Raw genomic sequence first — 15,115 nt, 5'->3', positions numbered from 1 at the left:
CCTTTCAATTATTTTTTTTTTATCTTTCCTTCTTTCTTTCCCTTGTTTTCTATTACGATCCCTTGCTTATTCTTATTACTATCCTCCTTCTTATTCCTATTACTATCCCATTCTTATTGGGTGGATATAAATAGGAGACGCCTCGAATGGGCCAATAGGCCTTCTGCAGTGACCTTTGTTCTTATGTTGTTATTCCTATTACTATTCCCTTTATTTCCCCTTACCTTTCGTACCTTTTGCCTTGCTTTAAGATATTCTTCTCCTCTCTTCTCTCTTGCTTATGTATTGCCTTTGCCTCTTTCCCAACAAATTGCTGGAAACGGAAAAGCAAAACAACGAAGAAGAACTGAAGAATCGCCTGAAGAAACCAATCTAGAAGCCAACCAGAACCCAAGAGCAGCCCCCAAAGCAATGCCAAGGACCATCTTCAAAACCAAAAAAACAGTAGATGATCCCACTTATGCTTATATTGCCACACAGGACAAAGATCATCGAGGATCAGATCTAAAAGCCAAACCTCACATTAGAGGCAGATATAACATAACCACAGCTAATCCAGGTATAATTACAAACCTCAGGAATACAGAAGATCTAGTTGAACTGAAACCAGAGGAAAAAATCACGAAGATGACAGTGCAACATTTCCCGGTTGAAGTCCATGCAAACAGACGCTTAAAATACCCAAATGTCACAACGGCATAAAGGTGTAAGCACAATTATGTAGAAACAAAACAGGTCCTCGTAACAATAAAGGACCTCGCATCAACACTCTAAATTTTGGGATCTATGGACAATACAGTCTAAGGCTGTACAATTCAGAACCCATACGCTGTTACAGATGTCAGCACTTTGGCCACCATATAGAATGCTGCAGAGGCCCGGAAAAATGTGGAGTATGCAGCGAGCACCACAACACCGACATATGCAAAAATCTGCATAAATAAAGCAAACCAACGAAAGCAAAAGGTTCAAACTGCGGGGATACACATCACGTTTGGAACAAACGATGTCCAGAAAGGGTAAAAAGAATAGAAGCTTTCGGATCTACCCAGCAACCCAAAGCCACAACTTCTAGACCACAATCTACCAGACCCTCGGTAAAAATCCAGTGGTACACTCCTCGGCAAGTCAGAATAAATGCAGATACAAATCATCAAAAGACTAAAGCACCAATTCCTCCTAGTCTGAGCAAGAACAGGGCCTCCAATAACTGGAGAAAACAAAGCACTGCTTCACAAGGCAACAGCAACCGAATAGATCAGGGCTGCAAAAGGATTACACCTGCTATTGCCTCCAAGACCTACCAAGCACGAATGACGATCCCTATATAATCAAATGCCCCTGTAGCTGGATGTAGCAAAGAAGCTAGGACCCAACCAAGAGTCTCATCACCAACCAAGACAAATGAAAGGCAACCAAAGGTGTATCAAATGACTACTGTTCCAATGGTTATTGCCTCCCTAACAGATACCTTCAGCAAGATGCTTGACAAAAAAATGCAAGCACTGTAACAGACCAGCCCACAGTCAAGAAAGGAAATGATAACAAAGTTCAAAAATCAATCTACTGAACTTATTTCTTACACACTTCTAAAAGCCCTACCTGAAAAGATTGACGAAGTAGAACTCGAAGAAGGTGACGAAACTGAATTGTTTCAGTACCTAATAGCAGTCTTCACTCCAGCCAAGAAGACACAAGCCGTCGGGGAAATTAGCACTTTAGAAACTACCATGGACTCAATGAATTCAACTCTATCAGGATTATGGACAATCTCAAGATTATACAATGGAACATTCAAGAATTCAAAGACAAAGCAAAAGCACTCAGAGCAGTGCTTCTCAAGGACAACATTGATATTGTCTTACTTCAAGAAACACTCACCAGGACTGAAAGATATACCAATATCCCAGGAAGCCAAGGTTTCCACTGCCCTATAGCACAAGGTGGCAACAGAGGCATTTCAATTCTAGTCAGAAATCATATCAATGTCACGGCAATCACAGACCTGCCTAACTGTGGAGAGAACGTCGAAATTATGGGTGTTAATCTCACTTTGAGGAACTTAATGCTGTCCATCTTCAATGTATACAGGCGCCCTAGAGAACACGACATGGATCTCTATGCAATCTTGGAAATAGCAGTCACACCACCTACTATCATCTAGGGTGACTTCAACGCTCATAGTTAATTACTACTTGATTCACCAAGAACCGACGCCTACGGAAGACATATTGAACACCTTTTGGATGAAGCGCCTGAAATCAGTCAGTTTAACTCGACAGAACCAACCCACATTGGTGGGGGAAAGCTGGATCTCACGTTTGTCTCCACCAGTATTTATGAGTTGTGTCATTGGTCAGTTGATCATGTTCTGACTAGTGACCACTTTTCTACAAAAACAGTTACTAATATAGCACTACCTCCCAGACCTCCAGCTCCCGAGCCCGGATGGGACTTTATCAAAGCAGATTGGACGAAGTTTCAGGAATCTCTCGAAATTTGGTACCAAAACTACACTCCTCCTGACAACACCGAAGAAATGGAAATCAATTTAGTAAATGCAATACATTGAGCAGCGAATTACGCCATCCCCAAGAGAAAAACAATTACCAAACAACACAAGGACCATTGGTATTACTGTGATAGGATCAGAGAGCTACATAACAGACTAAATTGTGCACGAAAATTTTCAGAAGAGATAGCTAATCGAGGACTTCTTAGAGCTGTCCGAGATCATGTGCACGATGAAATAACAAAAATCAGAGAAGAAAAATGGCTCGAATGGTGCGCTAAACTAAATCAGCATACATCCTTGGGCGACATCTGGAGGCAGATCAACAAGGCCAAAGGAAAATCGCCTCCTGCTCTGCCGCATTATGTTCATCCAGAGCAAGAAGCCGAAAGATTAGCAAATCTATTTGCTTCACGAGCCAGTTCCACTCAACTTCCTCAAGAAACTCTGACTCACCAAAGACTTCAAGCAACAAGACGGAAAAAAATAGATGATGTTTTAGCCTTACATGACTAACTAGACCAACCTTTCAATCTGAAAGAACTCAGAAGAGCTACAAAGAAGACTAAAAACACACCTCGAGGTGAGGACAAAATCACTTACAATATGCTGGCCAAGCTAGGAGAAAAGGGTGAAGAAGCCTTAATGAATCTCATCAACAGAGTGTGGGTGACAAGAACTCGACCACTCTCTTGGAACAGAGCGATTATAGTTCCCATTCCAAGACCTAAAGTCCCAGTAAATCCAAGACTCATCTCATTAACAAGCTGTCTGGTCAAAACCGCGGAAAGAATGGCCCTTAAACGAATTAAATGGAAAGCTAATCCACTGCACCAAAATATGTTTGCTTGCAAAAATGGTGTTGGAACCACAGAATGTCTTACCTCCCTTCTGGATCAAATCAATGACAAACCTGGAATCCTTATTTTTCTAGACCTAGAAAAAGCCTTCGAGTTAGCCAATGCTCCAGCTACACTGTGCTGTCTTGGGGATAGGGAAATCGACGGACACGCTCTTGCCTTTGCCAATGGAAGCCTGCTTAACCTTCGAGTTAGCCAATGCTCCAGCTACACTGTGCTGCCTTGGGGATAAGGAAGTAAAAGGACACGCTCTTGCCTTTGCCAAAGGAAGCCTGCTTAACCGAGAAGCTACAGTCAAATTCCAAGGAAAAACATCGTCCTCGAAGAGGCTGGAAAAGGAACCTCGCAGGGAGTAATATTAAGCCCTTTCCTCTTCAACTGTCTCATGGATCAATTCATCAAACTCAAGTTACCAAAAACCAAACTGCTTAACTATGCAGACGACTTTGTGGTAATCATCAATGGCAAAGGCGCCAGGAACCATGCTCAAAAATGCCTAGATATTATCAGCAGGGAAGCAGAACGCATAGCAGTGAAAATAAACTGCAATAAAACTAAAGCAATGGCTGTTAAAATGAGAACTCAAGACATCAGACTCGCAATACAAGGACATGAAATTGAGTGGGTTACCTCTTTTCAGTACCTAGGAGTCATAATAGACAACCAATTGAAATTCACTCAAGAATTTGAATATCTTCGGCAACGTTGTAAAGCCCGAAACTCAGCTTTACGCTTCCTAACAAGTCTTAGAGATGGGGCATCTCTACCAGTACTAAAAATGTACTACGTTCAAGCATTTAGGTTTCTCATTGACTATGCTGCTCCTGCTCTTACAATCCCTCAGTGATAACCAATTTGGAGAAATTGGATGTGTCTCAAAATGATGCCCTCAGAACAATGTTGGGAGCACCTATATGGACACGTCGAGAGAATCTAAGAATGGAAACCAACTTACCTGCATTAAAAACCAGGATCGAACAAAGGATAGCCACTATAACAGCAAAACTTGTTGGAACCACCGCCAGACTATCAATCAAAGATAGCTTGCATAGATAGCTTCAGAGAAACCTTCAATATAGAACAAGTGCATGGACGGATAATCTAGTAAACATTCTAGAGAAAGTGGACTTGAAATGGGTCATTAAAGACAAAGGAGAAGATAGACCATATCAACAATTTCGGCAGCTCCTCCATGGGAAGAATCGAGTCTAAAGATTACCATTCAAGGATTACCAGTTAAAAAATCAGCATGTGACTCGCAGAAGCTCAAAGCAGTCATAGAACGACAAATGGAAACCATCTCACGACCGACAACGGCTCACATCTTCACAGATGGATCAGTTGATCAAGAAGAAGGTTCTGCTGGGGCAGCAGTTTACAATAACAACCATGAAGCTTACTGGAGCATGAATTGTGGGTGCTCAACATTGCAGACAGAATTATATGCCCTGAAGGAGGCCATAAACTATAAAATAATTTACATGATGTCATCATTCATACCGACTCTAAATCTTTGCTCCAGGCATTGTTATCCAGTCAACACAGAGATAATATACAACTCTTCACAGAAATCCATCATATAGGAAAAGAAACCCATAATCTAGGGCTGTCAATCACCCTAAATTGGATACCAAGTCACATTGGCATAGATGGTAATGAAAAGGCAGACTCACTAGCAAAAACTGCCACTGCTCAACCAGTTGTATAGGTTCAAATACCCCCAAGTTTTTCACAGATTAAGGAGCAAATCAAGAAGTAAATACTCCCAAGTATCAAAAGTCGCCACAGAGCTAAAGTAGCGGAAGGAAGATCCATTGCAATATGGTATGGACAAGCCACTGGGTACTACTCTTTCAAGCCTGACAAAAAGATATCCAGAGACATTGCAGTAGCCATACACAGACACAGACTTGGTTACAAGTGTTGCTGGGAGATAATAAACCCAATAGTTAAAGAGTGTTATATCTGGGGAACAGAAGCAGAGGCGCCACTGTTGCACTACTTACTGGAATGTGAAGCTACTGAAGCCCTGCACATCAAACTAAACATTAATCCAACGACAGCAGCTGCATTTGATGCACATTCCACAGCCACTACAATGATTAGAAAAGTCGTTAAAAATGGGACTCACTAGTGAACATTCAGCACCTATATCCACAACCAAGATAATGTTATTAAAACACGACTAAAACAGAAGCAAAAAAGAAACAGGGAAAAAAGGAGGAAACCCCACCTCCATTTAAAACTTTGACCCAAATATCAGAGTAACACGGTTATCACGAATAACCGAACTCAATTACGGGCTCACCATATTACGTGCTACATAGACATTTCGTTCTGAGTAGCTAAATCTAAAACAACAACAACAACATCCTTCTCTCATCACAATTGACTTGAGAATGTTCCAGGACGGACCGAAACGTCGTCGTCTCTTCACTTTCTAGTGTGTGGCTTGGTCAACATATTTCAGCCACGTTATTGTGACTCCTCGTCTGCAAGCGTTAGCTTTGGTATATGCTGTAAAAAAAACTGAGGTACTTTCTGCTGGGTAAGAAATTTCTTGCGAGAACAGACCATAATTGACTGCTAGGATTGTTTGGCAGAGATAAACAAATTTCAGTTAATGCTAATGCTAGAATTCAACGATGGACATTGATTCACTCGCAATTTGAGTATAATTTGGAATTTAAGCCAGGCAAGGATAATGTAGTAGCTGATGCATTAAGTAGATTTCCTGTTACAGAGGAGCTGAGTTCCAGTATTCCAGTGGAATATGTTAACCAGGTGGAATCGATGTCTTTTGAGGATATTTTATTCCAGACTATTAGGAAGGCAACTAGTTGGGATCCAAAATTAAATCTGTGGATGAAGTATGTTAAATATGGCTGGAATGATAATTGATTATTGTCAGGGTTTGCTGCAGTAAAGGCTGACCTTAGTATTGAGCAGGATGTATTCTTGTATAGGAATAGAGTGGTGGTTCCGGTGGAATTGAGATTTAAGATTTTGGAACAGCTGAATGTAGGCCATAATGGCATAAATGCTATGAAATCAGAAGATAGATGTTGGGTTTCGTTCTCAAAAGTGGACCAGGATTTTGTTGAAGTAACTAAGAATTGTCATATTTGCTTCAAGAATTATTAGCAACCCCAAGCCCTAGTACTTTCCAGGTCATGCACTGGCTTAGACTTCATATAGATTATGCGGGACCTATGGATAACAAATAATCCCTGGTGACTGTGGATTCATACACCAAATTTCTGGATGTTTATGTGTGTAGTTCCACCACATCATCTGTAACTTGTGAACTGTGCAGGAAAACATTTTGTAATTTTGGATTGCCAGACATGGGGGTGTCAAATAGTGCTACTTATTTTTTCTGTGGGAATGGATGATATTTTAGAAAAAAATGGTGTTAAACACTTAACACTTGCAGCCTATAATCCTTATTCAAATGATCTGGCTGAGAGAGCAGTGAGATCCTTAGAAGAAGGGTTAGAGCGGTTTACAGAAAGTATTATTTATACAAGGCTTTGTAGATTTTTGTATAATTAAAGAAAAACTGTTCATTCTGCCACCGGTAAATCTCCTTTGAATTACTGTTTAATTAGCACTTTAAAATGCACATGGAAGCAGTAAAGACAGATCCAGATAAAGAGAAATCGGTAACTAGCTTGACCAATTAGTTGGCTCAGGGAGAGGAATTGTTGTTTAAAGAGAGAGATACAGTATATGCAAGGAATTTTGGAACTGGTAAGCCTTGGGGTAGAAGGGAAAATTAGGGAAGTCTTGGGATGCAGGAATTTCACTGTGCAAGTGCAGAGTTTTGGGAACATTAATTGGAAAAGACATGCAGATCAACTCATGTCAAGGTTCATGGGAAATTTTGAAAACCCTTCAGGTGGGGCAACTAGTGATACGCAACCTAATAATGAAGGGGTAGCACCTGCAGTAGACAGGGAGGCAGAGCAAGAGTCAAGAGAAGGAATGTGGATACAGCTAACCCTATTGACTCTGCAGTTAGTAATTCAGAAGAAGCTTCCTCAGAAGTAACCAGTCTGGAGGCCCAGTTGAGAAAATCAAGAAGAGTCATACGACCGCCTGATAGACTTAACCTGTAGGGAAAAAAAATAATTAAAAGGGGAGGAATGTTAGGATTAAGGTATTTTGTAGGATTAAGTACTACATAGGTTAGGTGTAGCATGTTTTGTGCAGATGCTCTTTTGTTTGTAAATAGTAAGTCAAGTAATGTATACCCGTGACGTCATTGTTTGTTGTTGTTGGAATAAAACCATGTGGAGCACAAGTTGGTTTCTCTTCCTGCTCAAACAGTAGCATCTTTGGTATTCGTCTGCATCGGTTTACATCAGGGCCTGCAAGACTTCACGGGCCAGAAAATGGTGGCAATGAAGATAATAAGGGGGGGATCCTTTCATCACTGAAGGTGGCTGGCTGTATGGTACATGCTCATTACCAGGGTCAGGAACAGTCATGCTTTAAGTGTGGAATGCTCGGAGACATGGCTGCTTTGTGCAGAGTTGCTCTAGAATATCGGGCGAATGTGTTTTTAGAAGAGGACTTTCCGCTTGTGAAGGAACTGGAACAAAAGATAATAATGGGAAGGCTGGCGAAGCTGTGAAGGAATCGGGTGATGGTCCTGTGAAAGAACGCAGTGCTGGTAGTTATTAGGCCTGCCCAGTCGCCAGTCACTGGTATTGTGAAGAATGAAGTTCGTCACTCTGGTGTTGTGTCAGAGGAGATAATTGCTAGTTGTGATGAAGGTAGGTTGACGTTACCCCGATGGTGACTTTTTTTTCTGGAGGTGAATTATGTGGGAAATTTTTACTCACTATATCAATATTATCATCTAAGAAATGTATAATTTCTATATCATATCTATAGCATATCAAAATTGTATCAAATCATATCAATATCATATTAGAATCATTATAGATTCATTATACAGCTTGATCCTAGATGACAATGTCACTATGATCACGTACGCAATAGGGCCCTATAGATGCCTATGTGACTTTGTGCATGATCTCTAAAGGATCCAGAAGCTTCTAGAAGGATTTCTTAATTAAAAGACTATTGGAACATTAATTGCTTCCAGTAGGGATTATAAATCGAATCCTTATAAGAATCACTGGTACTATCAAGTACTACTTATAATCTTTAAATCCTATATCATAATCACATCTTATCTCAATCATAAGTCTAGACTGTAAAAATAATCAATCAATATTCATTGAAAGCTATCCCTTCTGAAGGGGAAGGAGGGGCATCTTGGGAACAAATAGCGCCCTCAACCATACCTTGCGGCACTTCGGTTTGTTTACAACTGAGTGAACAGTGACGGATCCTTAGCAAACATTATTTAGCTCCGGACGTCTTATCTAATTATCTTTATCACCAGTGAATACTCTCTAGAACCTGGACAATATATCTACAAGGAATATCTCTAGAACATTTATATCTATAAGTGTAGAGTGGAGCACACAGTGACTTGTCTCCACCTTCACCATCAACCCTCATCTTTTTGCAAAGCAGTTAAAGAAAAATCACGTAGCAACGCTACTAGTACATCATACAGCAATGCTGTGATATAAAATATCGTGCCTAAACTCGCGACAAGAGAGTTATCAATCTGGCACACTGTCTGACAGGCACTCGGCTTCAGATAAGCATATTGAAGGTTATTACAGTAGTGTATAAATGGGCCAATTGTATGCTTGTATAACTTTAATATCCTATAAGTCTGTCTGTCGGTTATAAAGCAAGGCAATGCCTCATACCTCAGTAAGTTTATTTATATAGTAGAGCAGCAGTAGAATCTTTATCTAAGCACTAGACCTCATGAGTGTTCATTATGTGAGAACAGATTGAGCCACAATAAATAAAAAAGACCTCATAAGTATCCTTGGTGTTGGAAGAGATTCAGTCAAGCTGACTGTACATCATCATATAAATTGAATATAAATACATTGCATATATACTTGAATATATAAATTAAGTTAACAATTGCTTGCTTAGTTAATTTTTAAATTATCATATAAGTTCATTTAATAGAATATAATTTTTAGTACTTAGGTAACAGTACTTAGACTACATTTAAAGAATTTTTTATACTTTTACAATTTAAATTGTTGTTTATAGTATAAGAATATATTGGCTGTTAATAGTTATGGTGCTAGGCTAGACTATGTACATGTTTAAATCTCTGATTTAAACAGAGCCAGTGTTCAGTCATATAACTGAATTTATTAAATCTTATCCTTGTATAAAATACAAGCTGATGTGTGAAACCTGTTGGCAGGTGGACTGTGGATTTTCAATCAACCTATCAACTAATTCATTCACCCCACCCTTCCTTGGTGCCTCCTTGCCATGGTGAGGGGCTCACATACACCTCCCTGGGACAGGTGTGGATTGCCTGTGCCCCCTCTCCAGCCCCCTCTTTGAGTGGTGTACGTGTTGAAGGGCACCATGTAGGGGCCTTGTGAGCCATCGGACCACCCGCTGGAGGGGTCGCCTGTGAGAGGCCGCCCTGAGTGGATGGTTGGGTGTCCAGGCTAGGGTGATAGTGGGAATGGGGTCTTAGCACCAGTGTGAGAGAATGAACGAAGTAGTAGGACTCCCCTGTTGAAAAGAGGGAGCACCGCTGGGGACGACACAGCCTTCCTGCACTGGCCCGCGCTCGGCCTCCCTGGCTGCCCTGGTAGGTGGTATCCCTTGGTTCCGGGTCCCATCCCTTATATATTGGTTTGCTATATGGATGACGACTTGACTACTCCTAACCAAGCTCATGGGGTGGGCGACCAGGCCCCTGAGTCGGACCGTCCTGGATGACAGGGATCTGTAGCCTCTGCTACAGAGCCCGGTTTAGGCCCAGACCGGTCTCTTCCTCCCTGCTCCCCTCCCTCCTCTGTGGTTGGGTCGAGCCCCAAGCCTGCTGTGGTGACCATCTCGTCCCCTTGCACGGTTCCACCTCTTCTTGCGACTACTGCACCTTTCGACTTGTCTCTCTCTACGGGTTCTCATCACCGTACCCACCACAGCCACTCTCGTATGCTCCCTTCCCATCCTACTTCGTTCCATGCTTTGTTTGGTCCTGCTACATAGACTAAGTACTTTGACCTCCAACCTTTGGACACAACTCCTGACGATTTTTCCCTTCATAGGCATCTTGTCGATTCCGTGGATGCCTCTGTCACCTTCAACTCCACTCGTCTTGGTACCCGTGTCGTTGCTGCTCCTTCTCGGGATGCGGCCACTCGCTTGGCCGCCTTATCCTGCCTTGGCGAAACCCCTTTTCAGGTCTCGAAGAACGCTTGGTTGAATGCCAGTGTGGGCACCGTTCTCTTCCCGCACCATGTTGCGACTGGTGTTAGGGATCTCAGGGACTGCCACGAGGATATCAAGCATGTCCTCGAGGCCCAGGGTCATTCTATCCTCCAGGTGGATACATTTACTCGTCCCCCTCGTGGTCATCGCCGTCTGCTTCTTCGGGTTGTGAAGGTTACCTTTGATGGTAGGACCCTTCCATCCTCTGTCATTCTTGCTGGTGCCAGGTGATCCATTCAGGAGTATATTCCATCTCCTCGGCTCTGCAGTAAGTGCTGGAAGTTTGGGCATGGTACCCTCAAATGCTCTAGTCCTGTCTCTCTCTGTCCCCTGTTTGGAAGCGAGGGTCACTCTAAGTTGGAATGTACTTCTCCCCAGGCTCGCTGCCTCAATTGCGGTGAGGCCCACCCTACCTTCTCCCGTGCGTGTATTCGTTGCAAACTTGAGGCGGCTGTCCTCAACTTGAAGCACTGGGAACGTTTGTCTTTTCCTGAAGCTCGGCGCCAAGTTCATCGTCTCCCCTCTTTCGCCGGTGTCTCCTATGCTCGCGTTGTGCGCTCTTCCTCTCCTTGTCCTTCCCGCCTTCCTCAGTCTCACAACCGTTTCCGAGCCTTAGACCCGGACACGCCCACCACCACCTCCCCCTGTTTCCCTCCGTTCTGTCCCGAACGGTCCCCCTCCTGGTTCTCTGTCTAGGGCTCCCCTTCTTTCTACCCAGTCTGTACAGTCTCCTGTGTCTTCTATTTCCTCTCCTTCTAGTCCTTCTCCTATGTCTCTTGGCTCTCCACGCCGCCTGACTGTGCGGGACCGACATCCATCGCTCTCCTGATTGGTTGTGTTGTTCGCTTCTCGCTCTTCATCTCCTATCGAGACACTGGAGTCTGTTGCCCAGTATGTTGCTGTTGGGACACCTGTATCTTTGAGTCAGAAGCGGAAACCTGGCTCCTCTCCTTCCTCCTTCCCTGTCGGTAAGAAAGCTTCACTTTCTTCATCACCCCCCCTATCTCTGATTCTATCATTCCTTCCCCTCCCGCTTCGGTGGTGGTGCCCCCTGTTTCCTACTGTGACGGTAAAGTGTTGGAGTGTTGATGTTCGGCAATCCTCCAATGGCAGGTGTCAAAGCCTTGTCACACTTACATAAAAAAAAGAGACTGCTTGCCTGTTTGTCTGTGGTAAGGTAAAGGGAAGACACGCAAAACACAAAATAAACAATGAAATTTTAATTACTTTAGAAAACAAAATATGTGCTTTTTTAGCGTGCTGTGTTCCTTCTTCACCTTTGTTTCTTCTTTGCTCTCTGTTGCTCTCCTCTCTCTCTTTGCTGATGTCTTTTCTTCAGTGGAACATCCGTGGATTTTACGCCAATTTCCTTGACCTCCAACTTCTCATTTCACAGTTTCGCCCCTTTGTGTCTGTCTCCAGGAGCCGATGCTTGGTTCTCGTCCTGGTCGCTTTCGTGGTTATTCTTTTCTCTCCCCTCCATAATTCTTCTGCTCTCTTGATTCGTTCCGATGTTCCCTTTGTCCCCTTACTTTTTTCCTCACCTCTCCACTGTTCTTCCGCCCGTATCTTTGTGAATAGATGGTACACGGTTTATTCCATTTAACTCCCCCCCACTGTCCCACTTTCTCTTCCCGATCTTAAACACCTCCTAGACTTCTTGCCGGAGCCTGTGCTCCTGCTGGGTGATTTCAATTGTTCGTCATGCCCTTTGGGGTGATGTGCTGACAAACACCCGGGGTCGCCATCCCCTCTTTTTCCGTGTCCCTTCTTAATTCTGGTGAGCCCACTCATTTCGAACTCTAGGACTCGCTCCCTTTCTTGTCTCGATCTTTCTCTGTGCTCGTCATCCCATTCCTTAGATTTCGGGTGGCGAGTCCTTGATGACCTCCATGGCAGTGACCATTTTCCTATCCTTGTACTTTTTCTCCTTTCACCCTCCTCTCTCCTTCCCTAGGTGGCAATTTGCCGAGGCTGACTGACGCCTCTTTACTCTCCATGCTACTATTTCCGACCCTCCGTTTTACCTCTCCCTCGCGCCCTCCTTCTTTTTCATGACACTGTCTGTGACGCTGCCCTCCACTCTATTCCTCGCTCTTCCTCTTGGGGAACGCGGAAGTGCGATTCCTGGTAAAGTTTGGACTGTGCTCGGGCTGTCCGCTGTAAGCGTGCAGCCTGGAAGAGACATCACCGCAGGCAGTCAGGTTGAGGTCTTTTCTTTTGTTTCGGAAGGCGAGTTCAGGTGGCCCGTAGGAACCATCCGTGCGGCTAAACGTGCTTAGCTGGGCGATCTTATGTCTCCACCGTTACGTCCGAAACTCCTCTTCCACTGGTCTGGAAGCATATCCGCAAGATTGCGGGTAAGTTCGTTCCCGATGTCTCACCGGTCCTTCGCCTCCATGGTGCTCTTGTGGCGGACCCGTTGCAGGTTGCGACCGAACTGGGTTCCCATTTCTCCTCTGTTAGTTCTGGTTCTCATCTCCCCCAATCCTTCCTTCTTCGTAAGCCTCTTCTTGAATCTCGTCCCTTTAAATTTCCTGTACTTATCTTCACCTTCCCTATAATGATCCCTTCTCTCTCTCTGAACTTTAATCTGCCCTAGCCCTTTGTGGTTCTACGGTAGCGGGCTCCGATGGCATTCATTATGAAATGCTTCGCCATCTCCCTCCGTGCACGTCTCAGTATTTACTGAGTCTGTACAATCGGTTCTGGGAGTCGTCGTCAGTTACTGAAGACTGGCTCGATGCTGTTGTCCTCCCTGTTCGGAACTAGGGTCTCTCGGTCATCCCCCAAGGACTCTCGCCCTATTGCCCTCACGAGTTTGTGTCTGCAAGCTCCCTGAACGTATGGTCAACGTTCGTTTGATGTGGTTCATAGAACACTATCACCACCTCTCCCCTTCTCAATTTGGTTTTCGCAAGTGCCGCAAGCACAACAGATGTCCTGGTGAACTTGGAGGTCTATATTCGTACTGCTTTTGCTGCGAAGACCTCCGTTGTTGCTGTCCCTTTTTGACCTGGAAAAAGGCTTACGACACTACCTGGCGGTATCATATTCTGTCTCAACTTCATTCTTTTGGCATTTGTGGGAACCTCCCTCTTTTCTTCCGGAGCTTCCTCTCTTGTCGTTCCTTTTGTGTGCGGCTTGGTACTGCTCTCTCTGCCCCTTTTCAGCAGTATGGGGGTGTACCCCAGGGTAGTGTTCTGAGTACTACTCTTTTTCTAGTTGCCTCAACGGTCTTCTTTCCTCTCTTCCTTCCTGGCGTCTTCTCTGCTCTCTATGTTGATGATCTTACCCTTTGCTGTCGAGGTGATGATTCCCCTCTCCTTCAACGGCGCTTCAACTTGCGATTGATGCCGTGTCGTCTTGGGCCACCGATCATGGCTTCAAGTTCTCTGCGTCTAAGACTTGTGCTATGACTTTTACTCGGAAGCATGTCGTTCTTCGTCCCTCTCTGTCGCTTTACGGTCATCCCATTGTGTACAGGGATTCCGCGAAGCTTTTGGGGTTAGTCTTTGACACTCGTTTGTCTTGGTCAGCCCATATCTCTTACCTCCGATTTGAATGCTTCTAAGGCCCTTAACCTCCTTAAGGTTTTGTCCCATACTTCTTGGGGAGCAGATAGGTAGCACGCTCCTCTATTTCACTCCTCTCTCGTCCTGTCTAAACTCGATTATGGTTGCCCTGCATACTCTTCTGCTTCTCCTTCTACTCTCGCTGTCTTGATGCTGTGCACCATACTGGGTTGGCGTCTCAGCTCTGTACCTTTCGTTCGACTCCACGCATTTGTATGTTGACACTAGCTTTCTCTCTCTTCAGGACCGCCGTGATCGCTACTGTCTTCGCTATCTTGCGTGGTCCTTCCAACATCCTTCCTCTCGCCTCTGTCGTGCATTGACTTTTCCTCCTCCTGTGGTTCCTGTTCCTCTTCATTGTCTCCCACTTTCTGTCCGGTTATCTCGCTTACAGGATTCTCTTTCTGTTCATATTTCTAATGTTTCTCCTCGTATTGTTCCTTCCTTACCTCCGTGGAGAGTCCCCCTTCCCAAGTTTTGTACGTCCTTGACTTGTATTACTAAAGCCTGTAGCCCTCCTACAATTCTGAAAAGAAGCCTCTTCCTTGAGCACTTTTCTTCTCACTCCCACTCTATTTCCATCTTCACCGATGGGTCTAAGTCTGCGGACGGTGTGGGTCTCCTCTGTTGTTTTTCCTGACCGTACTTATATGTGTCGCCTTCCCTTCGGAGGCTAGCGTCTTTACGGCAGAACTTTTATGCTTATTCTCTATGCTCTTCGTCTCTTGGCTTTCTCATTCTCATTCCTCCTTTGTGGATTGTAGTTGACTCTCGTAGTGCCCTCATGGCTCTAGGTGTCCTTTAATCCTGTCCATCCGGTG

At 44.1% G+C, this 15,115-nt stretch overlaps 1 protein-coding gene across 1 annotated transcript; it reads left to right on the top strand.

Annotated features, from left to right (window-relative positions):
• The first annotated feature begins 3,118 nt into the window (after positions 1–3,118).
• LOC138355689 (uncharacterized) lies at positions 3,119–3,604 on the top strand. The gene has a single exon (XM_069311013.1). It carries the CDS (start codon positions 3,119–3,121, stop codon positions 3,602–3,604), a length of 486 nt encoding a protein of 161 aa, XP_069167114.1.
• Positions 3,605–15,115: the final 11,511 nt, after the last annotated feature.

This window comes from Procambarus clarkii, chromosome 68, assembly GCF_040958095.1.
Source record: "Procambarus clarkii isolate CNS0578487 chromosome 68, FALCON_Pclarkii_2.0, whole genome shotgun sequence".
Lineage (NCBI taxonomy): Eukaryota > Metazoa > Arthropoda > Malacostraca > Decapoda > Cambaridae > Procambarus > Procambarus clarkii.
The sequence above is the reverse complement of the archived record's forward strand: the minus strand, read 5'-3'. Positions and strand labels throughout refer to the sequence as shown.

What these genes read in the sequence shown, in the direction of transcription:
- LOC138355689 (XM_069311013.1), top strand. Translation starts at nt 3,119, where the DNA reads ATGCTGGCCAAGCTAGGAGAAAAGGGTGAAGAAGCCTTAATGAATCTC.